The sequence below is a fragment of the Rhinoraja longicauda genome, chromosome 8 (assembly GCF_053455715.1).
Source record: "Rhinoraja longicauda isolate Sanriku21f chromosome 8, sRhiLon1.1, whole genome shotgun sequence".
In the NCBI taxonomy this organism is placed as follows: Eukaryota; Metazoa; Chordata; class Chondrichthyes; order Rajiformes; family Arhynchobatidae; genus Rhinoraja; species Rhinoraja longicauda.
Genome location: NC_135960.1, coordinates 39,488,234 through 39,515,104, shown reverse-complemented (window position 1 = coordinate 39,515,104; position 26,871 = coordinate 39,488,234). Strand labels below are relative to the sequence as shown.

Here is a 26,871-nt window from a genome sequence, read left to right as displayed (position 1 = left end):
CTGAGATATTCACCAGGATCTTTAGTGCCTGAAGTCGGCTACCATAGTGCCGGTGCCGAAAAAAGCAAAGATCACCAACCTGAACAACTACCATCCGGTTGCCCTAACTCCTATAATCATGAAGTGCTTTGAAAGGCTGGTCCTCCCACATATCAAATCCAGCATCCCTGCCTCACTGGACCCGCATCAATTTGCATACAGGGCCAACAGATCCACAGAGGACGCCATCTCTCTGGCTCTTCACACTGTCCTGACCCACCTGGAGAGACAGGGCACGTACGTGAGGATGCTATTCATTGACTATTGCTCTGCCTTCAACACGGTCATCCCCACCAAGCTCAGGTGTGGTGCTACGTAGCTCTGTTTCAATCACTCGAACGAGTGAGTTCTAAACATTTTTTGGAATTCGGAGGAGGTACAGCAGTACTCTAAACATCTTTGGGTATCGCTGCGACGCTACAGAAATCTTTTAAAAAAGGTTTCTGTGTGTTTTGGGGCTGCAAGCGGTGTTATCAACTGACTGCTCAGCTCCCACTACTGAGGCTGGCAACCTGCCAGGAAACTGTGGCGCACAAAAACGGGGAGAAAAACCTGTCTGGACTGATACACCTGCGTCCAGAACAACCCCCCCCCCCCCCCCTAATGCCTCGTCGCTACTGACCGGACCGGTCTGGTTTTCGTGCGGTGTGGGAGTTTTCTACACCCTCGACCTTCTTCTGCGGCCTTGAGACCTGGAGCTGAAGGAGCCTCCTCTCTATCAGAGACATGCTTCCAACAATAACAGACTGCAGGTGAATCCCTTTCGTTGCTGCAGGAGCAGCGAAGACCAGCAGGGATTGCTTGAGAAAGTCTGCAGCTCACCAGGGAACGCAGGAGAGCCGAGATACCCGGGCCAAGAGGCCGTGACGCAGCAGCTTTTAGTGGGAGCCGCCATTATTGACGTTCGAGGCAACACCACTCGCCTCCCTCCCTTGAACTGTTCTACACTTGTTTGTGTGTTTGGACTTGGCCCCGTGCCTTTTGGATTGTCTTTGTCTTTGTGTATCAGTGTTTTTTGTTTCACTGTAGTGCCTGATACCATGCAGGGTCAGCGTTCTGGAGGATCGGGGCCTTCGGGGAGTTATGCTAAGGCGTCTGCTTCAGCTGCTTCGGCTGCTCCTCTGGGGGCCCGGTTCCCCATGAGGAACCTACCCTTTGAACATGGGGTCAGGTGCTACATGCCCCCCCAAATGAACCTGGAGGACTACGCGGCTGCTGTGGCAGTGGCAGCCAAGCCTGCAGGCATTGTGTATGTGGGTAAAATGTTTGGGAAGGGCGTGTTCTTTCTGGAGTCCGTTGAGGGGGTGAACGCGACTGTATGTAAAGGGGTCACAGTGGGTGGACTTTTCTTACAGGTCGAGCCCCTGGGGTCCACCGCGCAGCGGGTGGTCCTATCCAACGTCCCGCCCTGCATCAAGAAAGAGGCCCTCCTTCCCCACCTTCACACCCTGGGGAAGATCCTCACCGACATCACCCCAATACCCATGGGGTTCCGCAGGAAGGACTTGCAGCACGTTCTCTCCCTCCGGCGCCAGTTGACAATGTTGCTGGACCGGGAGGAGGTGGTCGACGGGCGCTTCTGTGTCCAGCAGGATGGGCGAGACTTCACCATCTTCTGGACATCGGACCGCCCGAGGTGCCACGCCTGCAAGGAAGTGGGGCATATTCGGAGGAATTGCCCCAAATCCCGGGCGGAGGCCTCCGCCTCCGGTGCCACTAACCCCCCTCCCCCCCCCACTCCCACTCCCCCTGTAGTTGAGTCAGGGAACCCTGGGGATGGGGAGGGTCAAAAGAAGGGGGGCAAGGTGACGAAGAAGATAAGGCACCTGGGGAACAAACCCCCAGGGGATAAGATCTCGCCACCCATCCCGTCACCTCCCGTTAGGGAGTCCGCAAGCCCCATAATCCAGCCAGGGGCGGAGAGGATTGGGCGGGAGGAGGGGGAGCCGCAGACTAGGGTTGCTCAGGTGACCCCAGAGTCTGTGAGCTCCTCCCCTTCGAAAAAAAGAAGGAGGAATCTCTCCAGGGAGGAGCAGAAGGGGGACATAGGGGAATCTTCCAGTGGGGCGGGGAGTGCTGTGGTGGAGGATGACTCCTGCCCTCTGGTTCAGGCCCCGGTTCCATGCTCTGAAGGGGTTTCTGGGGAGGGTGGTGATGGGGACCACTCGGGTGTAATGGAGCAGGGAGAGATTCCTGTTGGGGAGGGAATCCCGATTCATGCACCCGAGGAAGCCCAGGAGCAACCCACCCAGGACGAGGTGCAGAACAAGCCTGTGGAGTTAGGGATAGTAGGCGGGGAGGGGGAAGGGGAAACTAGCCCTTCTCTCCTGCAGGACCTGGCTCCAGAGGGACTCCCTGAGTCTGGGGCACCAGAGTCCACTCTGGGCCCAACTGGTGGAGGGATAGACCCCACTGTCAATGGTCTTGACTGCCCAGGTACACCCGAGGAAGGCCCCTCTGCCACTGGCCCCACGGTGGGGACTGAGGTGGAGGTGAGACCAGAGGGTGGAGAAGAGGCAACCGCTGCGCAGAGTGGGGCGGGAGTCTCAAGCACAGAAGGTGTGTCCAAGGATGGGAATGGTGACTCCATCTGCAGTGGGGGGGTGGAAGTGGACTCATCGGGCAATGAGTCAATGGATGTTCTCGCTGCCCCCGACGCCACTCCTCTCATTCCAGTGGAGGAGATCCGCGAGTTCATCGCGGCCACCGAAGGAGCCCAACATCGGCCCAAACTGGCCTCCCTCCGGTGGCCGAACTTACAAGGGGTCACCAGCTCCCTGAACCTCATCCTCAGAAGGAAGGGGAGGGGAAAGGGAGGGACGGGGGTGAAGGGAGGGACGGGGGTGAAGGGAGGGATGGGGGTGAAGGGGAACGACCGGCGTCAGCTTAGGTCTTTCTTGGACGACCTGGAAAAGGACGCCGAGGCCCAGAGTAGCGTCGTTCCTGCTGAGGGTAGAGGGACCAGTAGAGCGTCCCTTGTTGCCAAGATCCGGAAGGTGAAACGCACTGCCAATCCATCTAGGGTCCGTAGCGGCAAAGGCGACTCTGCTGTCAGTGACCAGGGGACTGGTGAGGGGATCTAGTGTACTCCTGACATGGCGATCACCATAGCCAGTTATAACATAAATGGCAGCAGGGGGCCTCTCCGCAGGTTTAACCATCTCTCAACCCTGAGGGATGGGAAATATGCGGTGAGCTTCCTGCAGGAAACCCACACCATCCCAGGAGACGAGTCCACCTGGCTCCTGGAGTGGAGTGGTGAGGTCTTCATGAGCCACCTCAGCTCCATTTCCAGTGGGGTGGCCATTTTGCTGGCCCCGAATTTCCGGCCAGAAATCCTAAAGGTCCAGGAATTGGTGCCAGGCCGCTTGCTTCACCTGGCCGTGCGCCTGGATGGCGTGCCGTTGCATTTTGTCAACGTGTACGCCCCCAAGCCCGCCGTGTTGCAGACGTGCCTGTTCCGGGAGGTGTCTACCCTTTTGAGCTCCATCGACCCTGGCGACTGCGTGATCCTCGGGGGAGATTTCAACTGTACCCTCGAGGAAGGAGACCGTTCCGGTATCCAGCGCGGCCAGGAGTCGGTGAAGAAGTTGAAGGAGCTCGTGGGCTCCTTTGACTTGGTAGACACCTGGAGGAACCTCCACTCCGACTCCAATGCCTTCTCCAGGAGGTCAGAGGGGGGTGGTTCTCGCATTGACCGCCTGTACATTTCTCGGGCGTACGTCTCCCGCGTCTCGGAGGCCTCCATGCGGCCGATGCCTTGCTCGGACCACCACCTGGTGTGGGCGGAGTTTACCCCGCTGCGCACGAGGGGAGGGTCCGCGTACTGGCACTTTAACAACCGGCTCCTGGAGGATCGCCGTTTCCGGGTCTCGTTTGTGAGGTTCTGGACCACTTGGAAGGGGAAGAGGGGAGGATTTCACTCCCTGCGGCTATGGTGGGACGTGGGCAAGGCCAACATCCGGCGTTTCTGTCAGGAGTACACTAGGGGGTCTACCAAGAGACGCGATTCCAAGGTCAGACAGCTCGGGAGTGAGCTGCTCGATTTGGATTCGCGTCTAAGTCAGACCGGTGGGGACCCGACCCTCTGGAGGAAATACCAGGAGAAGAAGGACGCGCTGAAGGAGCTGCAGTTACAGCAATCCCGAGGCGCGTATGTGAGGTCGCGGATCCAAATGCTCCACGATTTGGACCACGGTTCACCCTTCTACTCGCTGGAGAAGTGGCGGGGAGTCCGTCAGCAGTTAGTGGAGCTGCTCGCTGACGATGACTCCCCCGTCACCGAACCAGAAGACATCAACGCGGCGGTTCGTTCCTTTTATGGGACCTTGTTTTCACCGGATAGCTCCGGCGTGGACGAGTGCAGTGATCTGTGGGAAGGTCTAACCACGGTCGGCCCGGAGGGTGCCGAGCGTCTGGACGCCCCCCTGACACTAGACGAACTGACCGCGGCCCTCCATCAGATTCAAAGGGGCAAATCCCCTGGCCTGGACGGCCTGACAGCAGAGTTCCTCCGCACTTTCTGGGGGACCCTGGGGGAGGACTACACCATGGTCCTGAGGGAGAGCCTGGCGACCGGGGAGATGCCCCTGTCTTGGCGGAGGGCTGTAGTGGTCCTTCTGCCCAAGAAGGGTGATCTCCGCCTACTAAAGAACTGGCGCCCGGTCTCCCTCCTCTGTACCGATTACAAGGTCTTTGCTAAGGCAATGGCCAACCGTCTGGGCCCAGTGCTGGCCCAAGTGATCCACCCTGACCAGTCTTACACAGTCCCGGGCCGGTCCATCCAGGACAATATCCATCTGGTCCGGGACCTGGTCTACCTGGCTCAGGAGACCGGTGTACCCACTGCCTTTCTCTCCCTTGACCAGGAGAAGGCTTTCGACAGGGTGGATCACGAGTATCTGGTGAGGACTCTGCGGGCGTTTGGGTTCGGACCGCACTTTGTGGCCCGGATCCGACTTCTATACACCACTGCGGAGTGCCTCGTCAAGGTCAACGGATCCTTGACGGCCCCCATTCCCTTCCGCAGAGGAGTACGTCAGGGCTGCCCCATGTCAGGCCAACTGTACGCCATCTGCGTGGAGCCATTCCTTAGTCTGCTTCGGAGGAGGTTGATGGGCTTGGTTCTACGCGAGCCAGATATGGAGGTGGTCCTCTCAGTCTATGCCGATGACGTGCTCCTCATGGTCACTGACCCCGCTGATCTGCAGAGGATGCGCGAGTGCCAACGAGTCTTCTCGGCCGCCTCCTCTGCAAGGATCAATTGGGGGAAATGTTCTGGACTCTTGGTGGGTCCATGGCAGATGGACTCCCTCCCTGAGGAGATGCGGTTTTTCACGTGGAGCACCACGCGCCTCCTTTACTTGGGAGTCTACCTGAGTCCCGTCGCGGAGACCTGGCTGGCGAACTGGCAGGAGCTGGAGTTGAAAGTCGTCGCCCGGCTTGGGCGCTGGTCAGGTCTCCTCAGCGTGCTTTCCTACCGGGGCAGGGTGTTGGTCATTAACCAACTCGTGGCTTCCCTGCTCTGGTACAGATTGACCACATTGGTCCCATCAGCCACTTTTGCTGGGATCATCCAGAAGAAGTTGGTGGACTTCTTCTGGGGCAACGGAAAGCACTGGGTCTCTGCAGCGGTCCTGAGTCTCCCGATTGAGGAGGGCGGGCAGTCGCTGGTGTGCATCCGCACCCAGTTGGCGGCTCTCCGCCTCAGGACTCTGCAGAGATACCTGTACTCGGAGCGTCCTCCCAGGTGGCACGTGCTGGCGACGCACTTTTTCCAACGGGGCCGCTGCCTTCAAGCAGGGACGCGGATCCCGATGGTGGGCGTCAGCCGTGCTATCCTGCTGGGGATGCCCGGCTTCTACCGGGACTTGCTGAGAGTCTGGAACCTGGTTGCTGTCGACCGGGCCCCCCCTCCGCTGACGGAGGGCGGCGGCCCAGGCGTGAGAGCAACCGGCCCTTGTCCTGCCCCGCTGGGTGTCGGAGAGGCTCAAATGTGTGGAGCACCTGCGGCTGAGCAAACCCCCGCTCAGCCGGAAGTACTCGTCGGACCGAGGCACCGTAATCCTTCCCGGGAGCCGGTCCCACACAACATGAGTCGCATTTCCTCGACACCCTTCATCTCTCTCCGAGACGCAGGGAGGCGTGTCCTGTACGGGCTCCTCCTCCACACCCTGCACTTCCTCGCCCTGGTCCAACGTCCGGACACTAAGTGGCTGTCGGTGTTGCCTTCCGGTCGCGAGGCGACCCTGCGGTGGGGGTCCCTCTACGCAGGGATTCTGCCCCTCTCCATCGGGGACCTGGGGTGGAAGATATTGCACCGAGGAGTCCCCTGCAACCTGTTCCTCGCGCGGTTCACAGACTCGCCAGCCGCCTGCTACTTTTGTGGGTTGGAAGAGTCTGTGTACCACGTGTACATGCAGTGTGTGAGGTTGCAGCCCCTGTTCCAATATCTAAAGGGGCTGCTCCTTGCTTTTTGCCTGCATTTTTCACCCACCATCCTCATCTTTGGACACCCTGTGCGTAGGGGAGAGGGTAGGGCCGAAGATGTCCTTGTTGGGTTGCTCCTGGGCCAGGCCAAGCTGGCCATCCGCGACTCATGGCGCCAGGCGGAAGAGGGCTCTGCCCGAGCCAGCTGCCTGCCCCTTTTCCGGGGTTACGTCCGTGCCAGGGTGGTGTTGGAGAGGGACTACGCGCTGTCCACGGGCACCCTGGAGGATTTCCGGGACCGCTGGGCACCGCAGGGGATTGGATGTATCCTGGATGGGGATTGTAATATAATTGTATAATAGTTTCAATAGGTATATTTGTTTGTATAATACTCTGGTGGTGGGTTCTGTTTTGGTTTATTGTATTGTATATATTATTTTAATATTTGAATAAATATTTTTGATTAAAAAATTTTTTTTTTTTAAAAAAAAGCTCATCACCAAACTCCACCAGCTAGGCCTCAGCTCGTCGTTATGCGACTGGATCTTGGACTTCCTGCTGGAGCGACCGCAGGCAGTGAGAATGGGCCCGCACCTGTCCTCCACTATCACCCTGAGTACCGGCACACCACAGGGCTGTGTTCTGAGCCCCATACTCTACTCCCTATTCACACACGACTGTGTTCCTGCATTCGACACCAGCACCATTGTCAAGTTTGCAGACGACACAACGGCGATCGGGCTGATCACCAATAGTGATGAAACAAACTACAGAGCGGAGGTGCAGAACCTGGCGGACTGGTGCTCAGTCAACAACCTGTCCCTAAATACCACCAAGACCAAGGAGCTGATCATCAACTTCCGTAGGTCATACAACGGGGAATATGCCCCGATCTCTATCAACGGGGACAGTGTGGAGAGAGTGTCCAGCTTCAAGTTTCTGGGCACTCACATCTCGGAGGACCTAACATGGTCCACTAACACTGTTGCGCTGGCCAAGAAGGCACAGCAATGACTTTTCTACCTAAGAACACTTAAAAAGTCTGGTCTACCCCAACAGCTGCTGACGACCTTCTACCGCTGCACCATAGAGAGCATCCTAACACATGGCATCCCTGTGTGGTATCTCAGCTGCACAGAGGCAGAGAGGAAAGCTCTTCAGCGGGTAGTCTATAGAGCTCAGAGGACTATCGGAACATAGCTACCAGACTTGGAGGGCATCTACAACACACGATGCCTCAGAAAAGCCACCAGCATCCACAAAGACTCTTCACACCCCTGCAACAGTCTGTTCGAACTTCTACCATCGGGCAGACGATACAAGGCCTTCTACGCCCGCACCTCCAGACTCAGGAACAGCTTCATCCCCAGGGCCATAGCTGCTATGAACCGGTCCTGCTGAGCCGTATGGTCACATCGCACAGTGAACCGGCACAGATCTACTTGCACTTTATTCTGTTTTAAAACTGTTCTAATTTGTTTCATTGGGTTGTTTAAATTTAAATTAATACTGACTAGCTAACTAATTTATTGCATCGTTTGGGAGGCGCATTCCCAATCTCGTTGTACCCCTGTACAATGACAATAAAGATATATTGTATTGTATTGTATTGACTACCTACATCAACCGGCGACAGGTACTGGCATCAAAACCGGAGGCCAAAATTATGTGAATCATCTTCAGTGGTCTTCAGTTGTTGCCGACATCGTCGTTGCTTGTCACGGGTGGACGTAGGTTGACTTCGGTTGTCATAGATTGTCGCCTGTGTGGTCGTAGGTTGTCGTAGGTGGATGTCCTACTTGCGACGATTGCGTTGTCGGTAGCTTGCCGTAGCTTGACGTCATCTAGGTGGCAGGTTGTTGTAGCTTGTCGTAGACATTGTTGTAGGGGGGTCCAGTCGCCAGTTTTTTGGTGACCTTCTATGACTATGACAGTCACCGGCAGTCGCCTAAAAAATCGCCTAAGTGGGACAGGCCCTTTATAGTTCATCAGCTGTTAACAGCAGCAAGTTATCAGAAACCATCAGGATGGTCCAGAGCAAGAATTCAGGATTTGCCTTTCTAAACTTTTTGACTTTTAAAACGGATTAGTTTTGATTTCCAACTGAGAAGATTATTTGAAAAGAAATCTGTTCTAAAGTCCTTTACCGCATTGGTATACACAGCAATGAAAAATATCAGAAGCCATCTTAGGCAGAGATCAGCCTTAATCTTATTGAATGGAGGAGCAGGCTCAAGGGGCATATGGCACCTCCCTGCTGTGATACCTTTTTTCGGGACATCAAGAGAATTGAAGATCAGGGAAACTTGAATGTGGCTGCGCCTAACGGCTGCGGCTCTCTGGCAGTCTGTCTGTACTTTTTCCTTTTTTTTGTTTGTGTGTCGGTGTTGGGTTGGCTTTTGTTTCTGTTTTTGGATGTGTATGTGTGGGGGGGGTGGGGTGGGGGAAACCTTTCTTTTATTAGGTCTCTTCCCCGGGGCGCAGCTTGGCCGCGGGGCCTTTCATCGCCCGCGGGGCCTTCCATCGCCCGGCGTGGCTCAGCCGCTGGACTTAGCATCGCCGGCGCAGCTCGGCCGCGGGACCTAACAGTGCCCGGCGCGGCTCGGCCGCGGGGCCTTCCATCGCCCGGTACGGCCGCGAGACGTCTCAGCGCTCGGTGCGGCTCGGCCGCAGGGCCTTCCATCGCCCGGCGCGGCTCGGCCACGGAACGGTTCAGGGCCCGGCGCGGCCGCGGGGCCTTCCATTGCCCGGCGTGGCTCGGCCACTGGACTTAACATCGCCGGCGCGGCTCGGCCGCGGGACTTGGCAGCACCCGGGGCAGCTCGGCCGTGGGGCCTTCCATCGCCCGGTGCGGCTCGGCCGCTGGACTTAACATCGCCGGCGCGGCTCGGCCGCGGGACGTTTCAGTGCCCGGTGCGGCTCGGCCGCTGGACCTTCCATCCCCTTGCGAGGGCTGTGCGTGCCGGTCGCCTCGGTACGGGTCGAGCTGCCTATCCGTGGGCGTGGGGGGAAGAGAGTGGAAGTTTTGTTGCCTTCCATCACAGTGAGGGGGTGTTTGGACTCACTGTGATGGATGTTTGTGTTGGGGTCGTGTGTCCTGTGTACTTTTTTCTTTTTTTTGTTGTGTTTTGTGACTGCTGTAATTTCGTTCGGTACTTGTACCGAATGACAATAAAGTTCTATACTATACTACTACTACTATACTATTTGGCATGATCTTACTGGAAGGGACATTGCGGTCTACTCCTGCTTCTATTCCTAAAATGCTTCGTTTCATATATGGTTACATTTTAGATCAATCGCATCATGCTTTACTTAAGCAAATGTATTTGAAAAATGAACATTTTCAAACCACCATATTTTTATTCACATGCATCAGGTTTGCCTGCTCATTGATCTCTGTATCAAGATCTATTCAACTTTTGCTGACAATTAACTTGTCTTTATGGTTTCAGGCCATATTATACCTTATCTTATGTACAGTAATTGAATGATTTAATCATCCCGTTGTAACCAATGCTTCAGGATGAAAGCATCCCAACTCCAACTCTCCCTCCTCCACTCTGAGGTTCCAACATATTCTCAGAAGACCACTATCATTATAGTACCAAAAAAAAGCAAGGTAGCATTTCTTAATGACTACCATCCAGTGGTTCTGACAACTGTTGTGGACCCTGGATGGAATCGAGGGAGGAGGTAAACCTATATCAGCAGATGCACGATGACAACACAGACACAACATTCAAATTAGTTCCGGAAGCATTGTTGGAGGCCATATGATGTCGTTCTTGCAGTCTCACCTGTATCCAGTTTGAGGCCTGAACTCTGCCATGTGCGAGCAGCTTGTATCTCTTCAAGAGCAGAAATATACCACCAGGGTGCAGCATCAGACAACATCTCTTCAAGCAGAGAAATGTCACAAATAAGCAGTTTGCTGTTTTTATTAAGCTGCAAGACCATTCGGAACAAATTGTATTCCACACTTGACACATGAGCAGATCACAGTTCTCCAAGAGGAAAGGGATGTTTCATGTGAGCAGCTACCTGTTTTGCACGAATAGAAAGACACCACAGTCAGCAGATATCTATGCTGTGAAATGCCATGCCTAAGTAGATTGCGTTTGTACATGAGCAGAGATAGGCGACCATGAATTTGTCTCTTCTTCGGGAGCAGAAACATGCAAACCCCACTCACCATCCCCACAATTCACACTCTTCATAGTATGTACAGTTCTGCTTAGAGTGACTCCAAGAAGAAAATGAATACAGCAAGGCCCAGTCACTAAGATTCTGATGGTCTGGTCAGCCTTGGGTCTGTGAAAACTATGGGCAAGTGGCCTGTGTACCAACAAATTATAGCATAATGTTCCCCCCGTCCTCTGAGGTTATCTACATATTCAAGACATTGGTGTCCTCCCTCATGCAGACAAGAATGTCAGTAGCTCGGGCAGCCATCTAAGACTACCCCTTCAAATCACCAGTGCCAACAGTTGGCCCATCCAGGTCATAGGTATTGCAAGACAATGTGCTATGGAGGACAATCTATGGAAGTAGATCCCCATCACATTCATCCATAACGACAAATACAGCCTCGGAAAACATAAGACAATGCCACCTACCTCTGGGTGACCAAGGCTTATTAGCCTTAGTAAATTACAAACGTGACATTGTCCATTATATAGATTTTTTCTGGAATTGCTGATAATCATGACATTTGATGAGTGGAAATCTTTCTATTAATGAAATGATTATTTAATAGCTCCCTATAGGCAAGGAAAGCAAGCCACATTGATAAATTCCAGTGACTGAGTTGCTACTTTCTCCTTACTAAAAGAATAAAATGAAGTAATTCCTCATGAGTACAGAGCCTCACTGATCTCTTTGATACTGCAGTGAATGGCAATTTGACTACGTTGAAGATCATCTGGAATGATCAAGTGGCCAGGAAGTTAAAAATTACAACAATACTCACCTCCACAGAAAGATGTCCAATCATGACAGCATTAATGAAGGTCAATCCACAGAATGTCTCATACCTCTATTATTAGAAAGTATGAACTTACAAAGAAAGACACAAAGTGCTGGTGTAACTCAGCACAAAATAACAGAACTCATAGAAAAATATCCATAGTGCAAAGCCTATAGTGGTTTGGTGTTGTGATTAGGGTTGTGCAGGATGGTTCAAGAAATTGATGATTGATGGGAAGAAGCTGTTCTTGAACCTGGAGGTAATGGTTCACAGGCTCCTCCTGTACCTTCTCCCCAATGACAGCAGCGAGAGGTGAGCATAGCCAAAGTGGTTTGGGCTTTCGATGATATTAGCTGTCTTCGTGATGTGTTTCTTTGCTGGTGGGATAAAAATCAGCCCCGTGATGGACTGGGAAATAAAGTTCATTCATTCATTCATTCAATGTATTAAAGTAATTGTCTAAGTAAGGAAATGTATGGGGCAAGTTTTTTTACGCAGAGTGGTGTATGCCTGAAACATGCTGCCAAGTGTGTTTGTGGAAGCAAATATGATAGAGGTGTTTAAGAGGCTTTTAGATAGGCATGTGGATAGATAGGGATTGGAGGAATATGCAGGCAGAGGAGATTAGCTTAGCATCATGGTGGCACAGACAGTGCGGGCTGATGGTCCTGTTCCTGTGCTGTACTACTCCATGTTTATCACATGACTTCAAAATGATGGCTCCTTAGAAACATCTGGGGGCAAATAATTTTATTTTCAAATGTTTTCTTTTGTTTTTATTTAGTCATAGGCTATGTTCACCTTATCTTACTTGCTTCTGACAGACACACAAAATAAAATTCTAATTCATGTTCATTCATCCAAACAAGACAAAATAAACAAACTTAAATCAATTAATCACTGTGCATTCCCTCAGTGCCTGTCTTCCAAAAGCCTCTGGCTTACCTAAAGTTTTTTACACAGTGGCCCAAGTTTGACTGTTGGAATGCTGCCAATTTACAATGAAGGAGGCAGATTGTCTTGCAAGTATATATGAGCCTGGTAAGCTTGCGTTACGTCTGTGCTGTTTATCATGAGTGGTGGCAATTTGGGCTGGCTGATAAGCAATGACAGAGTCTGTGGTGAGTTCATGAGTCTGGCATTGTGAGAGAGGACAGCCAACCCATGCTCCATGAACCATTGCCTTGTACAGCATCACAGCATTCCTAGTAATCTGCCAAAGGACATGTTGATTCCCTCAAGTTCCTTCTAATCACAGACTTCATAAGCCAGTGTCCAAAGCCATGCAATAGGAACCTTCACTTGCATGACAACTAGTTGAACTTTCACAGCAGCTGTCTGAACTTCCACTGTGAAATACAGTGAAATACAGCTTCTATTTCTGCTCCAGTAAGAATCTGAAACATTGGCCATCTGGAGCTATGTGATGGTTTAGCTCTCAAATCAGGAAATGGAGCTATCCATCCATTCCATTCCCAGTGTGGGATTCAGACTCAGCAGAATACTATGTAAAAGGTAAGAACTAGACTCTCCCATGCTCCTTAATATGGCATGCAGGCTTTTGGGTAGATTTGAAAATGATTGTCTTTTTTCCAATGTGAATATATCAGATAATTTTAGTTGCTCTCAATAGACAAATAGATAATAGGTGTAGGAGTAGGCCATTCGGCCCTTCGAGCCAACACCACCATTCAATGTGATCATGGCTGATCATTTCTTGCCCTCTCCCCATACCCTCTGACTCTGCTATCATTGAGCTCTATCTAAATCTCCCTTGAAAGCATCCAGAAAATTGGCCTCCACTGCCTTCTGAGGCAGAGAATTCTACAGATTTACAACTCTCTGAGTGAAAAAGTTTTTCCTCATCTCTGTTCTAAATAGCCTACTCCTTATTGTTAAACTGTGGCCCCTGGTTCGGGACTCTCTCAACATTGGGAACATGTTCCCTGCTCCCCACCAACTTATTTGGAGTGGAACTGTGCTATGCCCTTCATGAGTTGGTATTTGGTTACCTTTTCTCACTGTCCTCGCTCCATTGACTTATGACATGCAACTCATAAATATGAGATGCGTATGTGAATGTCTTTCAATGAGTCTGTGGAATGTTTTGTAGTAGTTAAGTAACTGGCAAAAGGTAGAAGATTTACATTTGGGTGCAAGGCTTGATATTGGAAATTGTGTAAGGATATGAAAGGGTATATAAATGCGAAATAGAAGCCATGATTAATAGAGGTTGGTGCTGCTGAGTGGCGGGGTGATATAGGATGGGCCCATGGATGAAAAACAATTTACAGCTATTCAAGATGAATTTGATAATATTTTTGCTGATCTAAATAGCTTGAGGTCATTTGATTATATTGGAATTGCATCCATGTCCCTGTTTTGCCCTCAATCCTGACAAGGTCCTTGTTTTGCAACTATCTTCCATTACTAGTTGACTGTGTACTTTAAGGGTTTCCTTTAAGGCACCACAGGAATTCTCTCTATCTCATCAACCAAATAGTCCAGAGGCGCCTTTGAAAATTCATTTGATTGCTTATCATCTGTACTGTGCCCACCACTGATTATATACAATGTCCAGCTCCATTTTAAAAACTAGGCATGATTAAAACTCATTAGCCACTCTCAAATTCAAGCCCTAGGTTATGCTCTAAGGCAGTAAACCACTGAAATTTTGATAATGAAGTGATAGCAAGCATTTTGTATGTATCCTGCTTTCAATTAAATATGTGTGTTAATTAAACTGGAGGGGGATCAATATCCTTGGAGGGAAGTTTGCTCATGTTACTCAGGAGGTTTGAAACTAATGAGGCATGGAGTGGGGGAAGGGTTGGACCCGGAATTATATTGCATCAGATGTGGAGGTGGATTCATTTGTAGAAAATAGTACGTATTTTTACCTGACTCTTGTACTCAATGCCCCAACCAATGAGGGCAACAATACCATTCACCTTCTTTACCACTCGATCGACTTGAGTTAACACTTTCAGGGAGCTATGCACTTGTACCTCATGGGTCTTGCTATTAACTATATACTTTCCCTTTATGTTCAACTAATAATCGACCTCCCAAAGTGCACCATCTCACACTTGCTCGGATTATGCTTGGTCGATCCATCTGTCATTTCACTCTCCATGTCTGTAGCTGATCTGAATACCACAAGACTCATGGTCCATTGCTCCCTTGAGGTTCCAGTCATAAGTTCATGTTATTGGAGCAGAATTAGGCTGTTCGGCCCATCAAGCCCACCATTCAACCGTGACTGATCTATCTTTCTCTCAACCCCATTCTCCTGCTTTCTCCCTATAACCCCATGCACACTAATCACAAATGTCTCATTTTCTGCCTTAAAAATAATCATTGACTTGGGCTGTACAGTCATCTGTGGCAACGAATTCCACAGACTCACTACTCTGTAACTAAATAAATTCCTCCTCGTCTCCTTTCTAAAGGTACATCCTTTTATTCTGAGACTATGGCCTCTGGTTCTTGACTATCCCACTATTGGAAACATCCTTCAATACCCTAATGATTGTTGGGAAGAAGCTGTTCCTGAACCTGAATGTTAAAGTTCTCAGACTCCTACACCTCTTCCCGATGGCAGGAATGAAATGAGAGTGTGGCCAGGGTGTTGTGGGTCCTTGATGATGCTGGCTGCTTTGGTGGGGAGGTCAATACTAGTACTAGTGGTGGACCGGGCAGTGTTCACCACTTTTTGTAATTCCTTTGTTCCTGGATGCTCGAATGCTGAACGACGCCATGATACAACCAGTCAATATGCTCCTCAGCCATGCATTTATCTGCTTTATCTCCTATTCCTCCCCTCAATAGCACATGGCACCATGAGTAATCGAGAGAGTGTAGTCAATTCTTATGTTCCTTGTGGGTTTATCTTTCCACTTTATTTTTGTACTTTAAATCAATTTCTTAATTCCTGTTGTAGCGGCCAGCTTTAGTCCTTCCTTATAAAGTCCTTAAGCTTACCGTTTGATGAAGGAATGGGAACAGTGGTTCTTGACTCAAATAACAACAACAAAATCTTAACGACATTGCAGTTTGTTAGTCGTTTATTTGAAGTTGCAATAAAAACATATTATTGTTTCTTATCACTTGTCATTAACTTGGTTGTTTGTATGTCATAAGGACTTAGTTTCTCACCGACACTCCTTTGTATCCTGTTACTTGCTAAAATCTTATTATCTTAGCAGGCTTGACTTCTACGGCCTGCTAACCTTATATCAGCAGGTTCTTCGTTGTCACACACTGAAGCATTACGTCAGTACTGAGCAATTATACTCACAAACAGACTCCTCCCCGACCATACACATAAGCATAGTATTAACCACTGAATGTCTAAAAAATAATATAGCAGGATACAAAGTAATACAAAATGCTAAAATAGCTAATAAATGCAAAATGGCTCCTACACCTGTATTAGAATCTTAGCTTTTGACTACCAGTATCATGTGTTTCAACAAAGCCTCCCCAGTCATTCAAAGCTGTAAATCCTCACAGCTTTGTAATTACCTTCGTTGGATTTGTGAACAAAGTTTTGGATTGATCTATTTCACTTTTTATTAATAAAGATCTCTGTTATGTTATAGTCACCCTTTTCTGAAGGCCCTATTTTCACACAAAGGGTGGTAAGTGTATGTAAAGAACTGCCAGAGGAGGTGGTTGAGGCAGGTACTATCGCAATGTTTAAGAAACATTTAGGCAGGTATATGGATAGGACAGGTTTAGAGGGATATGGGTCAAACACAGGCAGGTGGGACTAGTGTAGATGGGACATGTTGGCTGGTGTGGGCAAGTTGGGCCAAAAGGCCTGTTTCCATGCTGTAAGACTCAATGACTCTATAACTCATTGCACATACCCATGTTCCAGAGTAAGCTCAACAACATATTGGTCTAAATGAAACACACATAACCAGTAATTCATCCTCCACAGTATTATTGCTAATATGGTTACACCAGCCTATATATAGATTAAAGGCACCAAAGAATAGTTAAGTACTCTTGCTCAATGCATCTGAACTTTCCTATTTGATGCAATCTGCTACAGTATCACTACTGAAAAGTAGCATCCAATCTTACAATGAGACAAATCGGAAAGAACCACCTGAGTCCCATCTGAGTTTCTGAGCAGACCAATTTAGGATCCGCTCTGCTCACCCTGAACTGGGAAGGGGCTAGAAAACGTGCCCTAAAAATAGTCTGCTTCGCCTCGTCCTGTCTGGAAAGCCGCGTCCAGAGGGATCACCATCATGCGGTCGAAAACCATCAAGAAGCGAAACTATGAAACTTGGAACTTGGAATATACGAACTCTGATGGACAACCCAAACTCAGACCGACCAGAGAGAAGAACCGCCTTTGTTGCTCGGGAACTCCAAAAATTCAGCTTTGACATCGTTGCTCTGAGTGAGACCCACAGAGCTGGAGAAGAGCAACTAAAGGAAGAACAGGGTCAATACACCTTTTTCTGGAAAGGTCTTGATCCTGAACAACCGAGGATCCACGGAGTGGCTTTTGCCGTCCGAAACAGCCTACTTCAGAAGCAAACAGAGCAGCCACCGGGGATCAATGAACATCTTATGACTCTGCGAATCCAGCTCGTCAAGAACCAATACACCACCATCATCAGCACCTATGCTCCAACTCTGGACACAGAAGATGAAGTAAAGGAGAACTTCTACGCCCAACTTGACGACGTCCTTTCATGTGTTCCCAACGATGGCAAGATCAATCTCTTAGGAGACTTCGATGCCAGAGTCGTGAAAGAACATAGGCTCTGGACCAGAACAATCAGCAAGGAAGGAGTTGGCAAGGTCAACGCCAATGGAACACTCCTCCTCACCAAATGTGCTGAACACAACCTGGTGATTAGTGTGGTACCGCAAGGCTCAGTGCTAAGACGGCAGCTTTTTACAATATACATTAATGACTTGGATGAAGGGATTAAAAGTAACATTAGCAAATTTGCAGATGACACAAAGCTGGGTGGCAGTGTGAACTGTGTGGAAGATGCAATGAGGTTGCAGGGTGACTTGGACAGGTTGTGTAGTGGGCGGATGCATGGCAGATGCAGTTTAATGTGGATAAGTGTGAGGTTATCCACTTTGGTGGTAAGAATAGGAGGCAGATTATTACCTGAATGGTGTCAAGTTAGGAAAAGGGGACGTACAACAAGATCTGGGTGCCCTAGTGCATCAGTCACTGAAAGGAAGCATGCAGGTACAGCAGGCAGTGAAGAAAGCCAATGGAATGTTGGCCTTCATAACAAGAGGAGTTGAGTACAGGAGTAAAGAGGTCCTTCTGCAGTTGTACAGGGCCCTAGTGAGACGCACCTGGAGTACTGTGTGCAGTTTTGGTCTCCAAATTTGAGGAAGGATATTCTTGCCATTGAGGACGTGCAGCGTAGGTTCACTAGGTTAATTTCCGGAATGGCGGGACTGTCGTATGTTGAAAGACTGGAGTGACTAGGCTTGTATACACTGGAATTTAGAAGGATGAGAGGGGATCTTATTGAAACATATAAGATTATTAAGGGGCTGGACACGTTAGAGGCAGGAAACATGATAGTAGTAACAGGATTGTTCCGAGTCAGCATGGATTTACGAAGGGGAAATCATGCTTGACTAATCTTCTGGAATTCTTTGAGGATGTAACTAGGAAAATGACTGGGGAGAGCCGGTGGATGTGGTGTACCTTGACTTTCAGAAAGCCTTTGACAAGGTTTCACATAGTAGATTAATGGGCAAAATTAGAGCACATGGTATTGGAGGTAGGGTACTGACATGGATAAAAAATTGGTTGACAGACAGAAAGCAAAGAGTGGGGATAAATGGGTCCCTTTCAGAATGGCAGGCAGTAACTAGTGGGGTACCGCAAGGCTCGGTGCTGGGACCGCAGCTATTTACAATATACATTAATGACTTGGATGAAAGGATTAAAAATACCATTAGCAAATTTGCAGATGATACAAAGCTGGGTGGTAGTGTGAACTGTGGGGAAGATGCTATGAGGTTGGAGGGTGACTTGGACAGGTTGTGTGAGTGGGCGGATGCATGGCAGATGCAGTTAAATATGGATAAGTGTGAGGTTATCCACTTTGATGGTAAGAATATGAAGGCAGAGTATTATCTGAATGGTGTCAAGTTAGGAAAAGGGGACGTACAACGAGATCTGAGTGTCCTAGTGCATCAGTCAATGAAAGGAAGCATGCAGGTACAGCAGGCAGTGAAGAAAGCCAATGGAATGTTGGCCTTCATAACAAGAGGAGTTGAGTATAGGAGCAAAGAGGTCCTTCTGCAGTTGTACAGGGCCCTAGTGAGACCTAACCTGGAGTACTGTGTGCAGTTTTGGTCTCCAAATTTGAGGAAGGATATTCTTGCTATTGATGGCGTGCAGCGTAGGTTTACTAGGTTAATTCCCGGAATGGCGGGACTGTCATATGTTGAAAGATTGGAGCGACTAGGCTTGTATACACTGGAATTTAGAAGGATAAGAGGAGATCTTATCGAAAAGTATAAGGTTATTAAGGGGTTGGACACGTTAGAGGCAGGAAACATGTTCCCAATGTTGGGGGAGTCCAGAACAAGGGGCCACAGTTTAAGAATAAGAGGTAGGCCATTTAGAACTGAGATGAGGAAAAACTTTTTCAGTCAGAGAGTTGTGAATCTGTGGAATTCCCTACCTCAGAAGGCAGTGGAGGCCAATTCTCTGAATGCATTCAAGAGAGAGCTAGATAGAGCTCTTATGGATGGCGTAGTCAGGGGGTATGGGGAGAAGGCAGGAATGGGGTACTGATTGAGAATGATCAGCCATGAGCACATTGAATGGCGGTGCTGGCTCGAAGGGCCGAATGGCCTCCTCCTGCACCTATTGTCTATTGTCTATTTTCTACAAAATTGGAGGTAACCTGCTCCATTACCAACTGCATCAACTTCTCATCAAGATCTGGATAAATGAAGACGTACCAGGAGACTTTAGAGACAGCAATCGTTACCATCGACAAAAGGAAAGGTGACTATGGAAACTATCGTGGAATTTCCCTGTTAGCAATAGCAGGCAAGATCCTCGCCCACATCTTGAACAACTGACTTAAGCCTTGAGCTGAGAAGATCCTTCCGGAGACACAAGCCGATTTCAGACCATCACGTGGAACAGCCGACAAGATCTTCACAATGCGTCATCCACAAAAAAAATGTTGTGAGCAACTGCAACCTTTGTACATGGCATTCATCAACCTCACTAAGGCCTTTGACTCGGTATCAGGGGAACTCTTATGGGACGTCCTATCCACCTATGGATGTCCTGAAAAGTACATTTGAATCCTGAGACTCCTCCACGATGACATATTTGCCACAGTCATTGCCAGCAACAGCAAGTGGGAGCCATTTCAAATCAGATCAGGAGTGAAACAGGGATGCGTGATTGCCCCAACATTGTTCACCATCTTCATTGCGACAACCAGCCACATCATCAAGGACAACATACCCCCAGGAATCAAAATCGTCTACAGAACAGATGGCAGACTTTTCAATCTTGCCCTTCTCATGTCCAAGACTAAGACATCTACGAGCTCCCTCATCGAGTTCCAATACGCAGACGACAACTGTGTTGCAGCTCTCTCAGAAAATCATCTGCAACAGATCCTGACTGCCTTCAACAGTGCATACACGAAACTTGGACTTACCATCAACTCCAAGAAGACTCAGGTTATCTACCAATCATCACCAACTGAGACAAATCGGAAAGAACCATCAATTCAACTTGGTGAAACAACCCTGGAAAATGTGGATCACTTTCCATAGCTTGGAAGTCACCTCTCTTCCAATGTAGACCTTGATGACGAGATCCAACATCGTCTTAAGTGTGCTGGAACAGCTTTTGGTCGTCTTCGAACGAGAGTATTTCAAAATTGTGACACCCGAACAGACACCAAAATGTTAGTGTACAAAGCAGTGGTGATTCCAACGCTCCTGTATGTATCAGAAATCTGGACAACATACCAACGCCATCTGAAAACACTTGAAAAGTTCCATCAACGATGTCTTCGAAGCAGCTTAAATATCAGCTGGGAAGACAGAAGAACCAACGTCAGCATGCTGAATGAAGCAAAAACATCAAGCATCGAAGCCTTCATCATCAAGAACCAACTAAGATGGAGCGGTCATGTTGTTCGGATGGAAGACGAGCGTCTACCAAAGCAAACCTTCTACTCCCAGCTTAAAGAAGGCAAACGTAAAAGAGGAGATTCAAAGACGCCTTAAAAGCCAGCATGAAGAAATGTGAAATCGACATTGACAATTGGAAAACCAATGCCAAGGACAGGAAACTCTGGCGAACCATCATCCAAAAGGGAACAGCAACCTTCAAAGCCAACAGATGCGCAGAATTAGAAGAAAAGAAAAATTAACGGAAAGAGAGGCAGCAACAATCAAAGCCCGATCTGACATCTGGAATTACCTGCCCTGAATGGCGAAGAACTTTCAAAGCCAGGATTGGACAAAGCCACCTGAGAGTTCATAAAAACAACGGAACGTAGACCATCGTCCTCGACCTCGAGGGATAGCCACGACAAAGATCATCACAAGGGTGGTGGCTGTTACCCTCTTCTCAGGGTAATTTCTCTGCATGGTACATGCGATTTGAGTTATGACAATATAACTAGAAATCTGAAATAAGAGTACCTGTAAAATAATAGCAGTGAAGCAGTGTTTTTTTTCCACAACCATTATCATATAGCATGTCCAGATGATGAAAGAATTGAAAAAAATAGGTGTTTATGTTTTAGAAAAGTGGATTGGTAAAATATTATGTGGGGCTGGGATAAGGGAAGGCACTCAGAACAGCTCCTTTCCATTTCATTAAGAGGTTAATAATGAAGGATCGCAACACACAAGATTGCATGCAAGATTAGAGGGCATGATAAACTTCTGTACAGAGAGTGTTCTGAAGCTAAGGTACTTACTATAAATGGTTCTGGTAGAAATGTAATGTACAAAATAGACAGATGAAGAAAAACATGGATAGTCATTTTTGCAACTGAGTAAGATGAGAGCTATTTGACTTTTGTGGAAGATACAAAGACCTCAGCAACTGTAATCTATGGACTTTATTTGTGGTTGCATTCCGGAATTTGCATTTTTATGCTTACCTAGTCTTACTGATTATTTTTGTTGGGTATTATTGTGGTAATAGCCTGTTAATAGGAGCCACAATTATAATATGGCCATGATCACATTTTTAATAAAGGGATTTTTAGAAAAATCTCTTCTCTGAATATGGCAGTCTATGGTGAGGTTGAGGTGATTAGTGTGGAAATCTAAAATGAAAAATTCAGATTGGGAGGGATCTAAGGGATATGAGGTGATGACTGAAGCATGAACACCATTATTAACCAGTAGTATAAGAAAATAACTGCAGATGCTGGTACAAATCGATTTATTCACAAAATGCTGGAGTAACTCAGCAGGTCAGGCAGTATCTCGGGAGAGAAGGAATGGGTGACGTTTCGGGTCGAGACCCTTCGTCATGGGCCTCCTCCAGTGCCAAAGTGAGGCCCGCCGGAAATTGGAGGAGCAGCACCTCATATTTCGCCTGGGCAGTTTGCAGCCTGGTGGTATGAACGTCGACTTCTCCAACTTCAGATAGCTCCTCTGTCCCTCCCTTCCCCTCCTCCTTCCCAGATCTCCCTCTATCTTCCTGTCTCCACCTATATCCTTCCTTTGTCCCACCCCCGACATCAGTCTGAAGAAGGGTCTCGACCCGAAACGTCACCCATTCCTTCTCTCCCGAGATGCTGCCTGACCTGCTGAGTTACTCCAGCATTTTGTGAATAGAACCATTATTAACCAGTTGGCCTGTGTTTGCACTTGTAATAACTGCTTAGGATTGATAGTTGACCTGCATTGGTGTGAAATAGGCATTAATGACACTACAGCTCATGTTACGTAATCACACACTCACAATTGTTCAGTTTGCACTGCAGCCTGTTTAAATCTCAGTCTATTTACCTCTGCTGTAACTTCAGGGTACGGGAATGATGCAAAAGCTCTTTATTTATTTTGTATAATATGTGTTTTAGAAGTCCTCATAAAATGTGATATTCTTCCTGAAGCTTTATCTATTACAAAAACACCCCTATGTTTACCTGACAGGGGGATACAATTGTTTCCTGTGATTCATATGGAGTACTAAAGCTTTGGGATGTGCGAAAAGTAGCCATAATGCTCTCAGTTGATGCTGGACCTCATCCTGGCAACCAAGTGGTCTTTCACCCATCAGGTAGGAATACCTCATTTGCTTGTTAATTGGCATATTAACTTGTTTGTGTCTCATTTCTGTTCTGTGTTGGCTTCTGGTAAAATGTAGTTAACTGTTTCCCAACTGTAGGTCATGGAACATCATGGTGGTAAAATGATAGTTTGGTTTTGCACTCTGGAAAATGGTTGTGAGTTTTCTATATTTTTGGATGTGGTATTTGAAACTTGTTCAGTTAGTGCAATGTATGTCAATTTGTCATCATAACCAACTGCACAGTGGCAGAAAAGTTACTGAACTAGCAGACATAGATCTATTGATCTAGATATGATTGAATCCTATTGTGGCAGCCAAGCATATTCAAATGTAAGTAGTTAGTAATTTCCAAAGGTTAACCATAATCAATAAATCTATTGCATTGTTGTAAAAACCCATCTGATTTACTAATGTTCTACATGGAAGGAAATCTACCATCTTTATCCAATCATAAATGTCTTGGAGTCACAATTAATTTTAAGTTTACTTTATTGATAATTATATTTTTTTGCCTTATTTTAGCAAATGCTGTGTAAATATCTATTATGCTGTTCTTTACATTGCTTTGTAAGCGAGGAAGAGTGAAAGTTTACAGTATTACGGGATAATTTAGATGAGGAAGTCAAATTAGCCCAACTTCTTTCACCTATCCACATAGTTGCATTCAATACTTATTGAAAGATCTTCACTTCATCTCCATTTGAAAGTTCTAAACAAGCTAAAGTATTGCCACTCTTGTTAGGTTCATAACATTTATTACTGTATGATTTTTAAAGGGAATTCTTTTTTGAGATTCTATATGATAGTATTTTGAAACCGATTTAAATTAAACCGGTGTGTTTTTACCTGCTTTTCCCTGTCACTTCCTACAGATTTGGGCTGATCCAAAATTATAAGATTTCTAGTTGCATCTACCTTTAAAGCTTAATTTCAAGCATTATTCTCTTCTCCTTCTACCTGCTGCAACCTACAAACGCAAGATCTTTTCCAGGATGTGGCCACTTTTCATCCTGTGTTTATACCCATCGAGCACCTACACTTATGTTTGAGAAATACATTAATGGTTGTCAGGTTAATTTTGGTAATTACATCTGTGGTGGTGATTCTAACTTACCATGATGTTGAAACTAAGCAACATATACATTGGAAAAGGACACTGTAAACAAAGGCTTTGTACACTGCTGTGTAATAAGTTTCATAATTTTGTTCAGAGGACTTAATTCAAATAGCAGCAACATTTTCAATATATCCATTTAAATGTTCCTTGTGTTGTCACTTCCCGTGGATCTTATGTGCCAGAACCTGTTCTCTGCCACAAGAGCTGTATAGTCAAAGCTGATAGATGGTGATTAGTCAACATTATTTCCTAGAAAAACTCTTTTAGATTGCAATTATCCTGTAAGCCTCAAAGAAAAATGAGCTCTGATGTCTTTGTCTCATTTTTGCCCTGGCCTTTACACATTTTACATGGAACAGAACAGCACAGCACAGGAACAGGCCCTTCCACCCATGATGTCTGTGCCAACCATGAAGTCAATTTAAACTAATCCATCTGCCTACATTTGGTCCATATCCCTCCATTCTCAGTCTGTTCATGTACCTGTCTTTTAAGCATTGTTATCATATCTGCTTCCACATCTCCCCTGGCAGCAAGTCCAGGCATGTACCACAGTCTTCCTGTAAAAATAAACTTGCCTCGTTAATCTCCTTTAAACTTTGCTCCTTTCACCTTAAACCTAATCTTTCTAGTGCTTGACATTTATACCCTGGATTTTGACTACCTACCCGATCTATGCCTCTCATAATTTTGTACACTTTTGTCAGATAGCCTCCTCAGCCCAGAAAAAGTTCCAGAGAATATAGTACAAGTTATGTCTAACCTCCCGATTTTTGCTAATACTCTCTAATTCCGGCAACAGATTGGTGAACTGCCTTTGAACTCTCTCCAAAGACTATATCCTTCCAGTAATGTGGTGACCAAAACTGCACACTGTAGACAGATTGCAGAGGAGCAAGAGGAGGAGAACTTCTTCAAAGTGGACATACCTCGAAGAGAAATCGCAGTGGAGCAAGTGGACATACCTCGAAGAGAAATCGCAGTGGAGCAAAGTGGACATACCTCGAAGAGAAATCGCAGTGGAGCAAGGGTCTGAAGAAGGGTCTCGACCCGAAACGTCACCCATTCCTTCTCTCCCGAGATGCTGCCTGACCTGCTGAGTTACTCCAGCATTTTGTGAATAAATCGATGAGTCTGAAGAAGGGTCTCGACCCGAAACGTCACCCATTCCTTCTCTCCCGAGATGCTGCCTGACCTGCTGAGTTACTCCAGCATTTTGTGAATAGACAGATTGCAGATTTGGCCATCTGCTTGAAGGTGTATGCCTCAAAAACATAGAGTAGCAAAGCACAGCCTTGCTTCATTACATTCTTTGATCTAAAACCTGTCAAAGATTGACCTATAAAACTAGATTGTGGCATAGTTTTTGTGGATGGCACCCGTGAGTAGCATCGAATATTTATTTTCACAAACCTGCTCTACTGATAATGTCAAACATCTTCACCATGTTGACAGGCACAAGTGCAGTGGCTTATTTTCTCTTGCAGCTGGCTTAAGGGGAACATCACGTGCATTGTTAATTTCCTGCTCTTAATCTAGATTGTGACTTAGAGTTGGTACAGTCAGTAAACTGCTGCAAGCATTTGAGAGTGACTGGCAAAATCCTTGCTTGTGGTGCTGAAGAGATGTCCCTCTAATCTTTGATGTCATCTTTGTCTTTCTTACAGAGAATGATTATACATTGCATGGGGCTTTTTCGCCAACCCTTAGCAGAACACTAGAAATAGATGAAGATGTGGGAGCAGATTAAATTTCCTGCTGAGAATTGTAGCTTGGTGCTTTCCTCCCCTGGTAACTTTCTTTTTGCCTTGGGGCCTCCAGTTAGGTTTCTTGTCTTGAAGTTCTTTGTCTACCCATGCCAGTTTACATATAAGATAGACACAAAACGTTGGAGTAACTCAGCGGGACAGGCAGCATCTCTGTAGAGAAGGAATGGGTGACGTTTCGGGTCGAGACCCTTCTTCAGACTGAAGTTGATCAGCCTGAAGAAGGTCTCGACACGAAACATCACCCATTCCTTCTCTCAAGAGAGTCTGCCTGAGTTACTCCAGCATTTTGTGTCTATCTTCAATTTGAACCAGCATCTGCAGTTCTTTCCTACCTGGTAGACATATAGTTAGAACCTGACCCAGTAGCTCCTCTGAAGTATTTGCATCATAGTAATATCATGAGAAATAATTGACTAAGCATGGCATCTGCTTATCGTACAGCAGTGATTTAATTTTGCCATCTTTAGAACTGAGGTTGTTTACTTTAGTGACATGACAAGGGCTTTCTTCAGCTTGCTATAGATACCAGGTTTCAAAGGTGATTTATGTCAATTCATTTGCACGACCAGCACTACCATTGCCCTTGTATGCATCAGCTGTTGGAGTTTGCTTTTTCTTTTGAGTTTCATTCAGTTAGGCAAAGTAATTGGCTTCAACAAAGTGGTAACATCTCAATGTACCAAAAGCAATCTGTATTTAATTGTCTTTTCTCATACAGTTCCATAGAGGGAGCTGAGGTGGAGAGGTGGGGCACAGATTGGTGAAGTTTCAGGATAACTATTCTTCACCCAAATGTCTTCAGCATTTATAGATGTGCATTTGCAGCCATAATTAGCACAAAAGGTTTTTTGAAAGAACAGGGCACTGTGGTGTTTGTTGGTTATTGGCTAACAATTAAGGTTTGCTATTACTGTGGTATCGATAACCACTGTGTCATAATCTGCATTGGTGTGGATTTGTAACACAGCTGGCATCTTTCTTCCAGTAAATCATGAGGTACAATTGATGTCGAGAACCAGATTATTGGTGCTAAAATTGGCATGTCGCAAATGTAATGCTACGGTGGTCATGGGAGATTTCAACATGCAGGTAGACTGGGAAAATCAGGTTGGTAATGGACCCCAGGAAAGAGAGTTTGTGGAGTGTCTCCGAGATGGATTCTTAGAACAGCTTGTACTGGAGCCTACCAGGGAGAAGGCAATTCTGGATTTAGTGTTGTGTAATAAACTTGATCTGATAAGGGGAC

The 26,871-nt window shown here is 47.2% G+C and overlaps 1 protein-coding gene across 1 annotated transcript in view; it reads left to right on the top strand.

Moving 5' to 3' along the window:
• The window catches only part of spag16 (sperm associated antigen 16), a 402,456-nt gene that overhangs the window by 237,638 nt on the left and 137,947 nt on the right, over positions 1-26,871 (top strand). Inside the window, exon 15 of the mRNA XM_078403680.1 lies at positions 22,601-22,727. Within this exon, the coding sequence (XP_078259806.1) occupies positions 22,601-22,727 (127 nt within the window). The remainder of the gene's footprint in view (positions 1-22,600; positions 22,728-26,871) is intronic.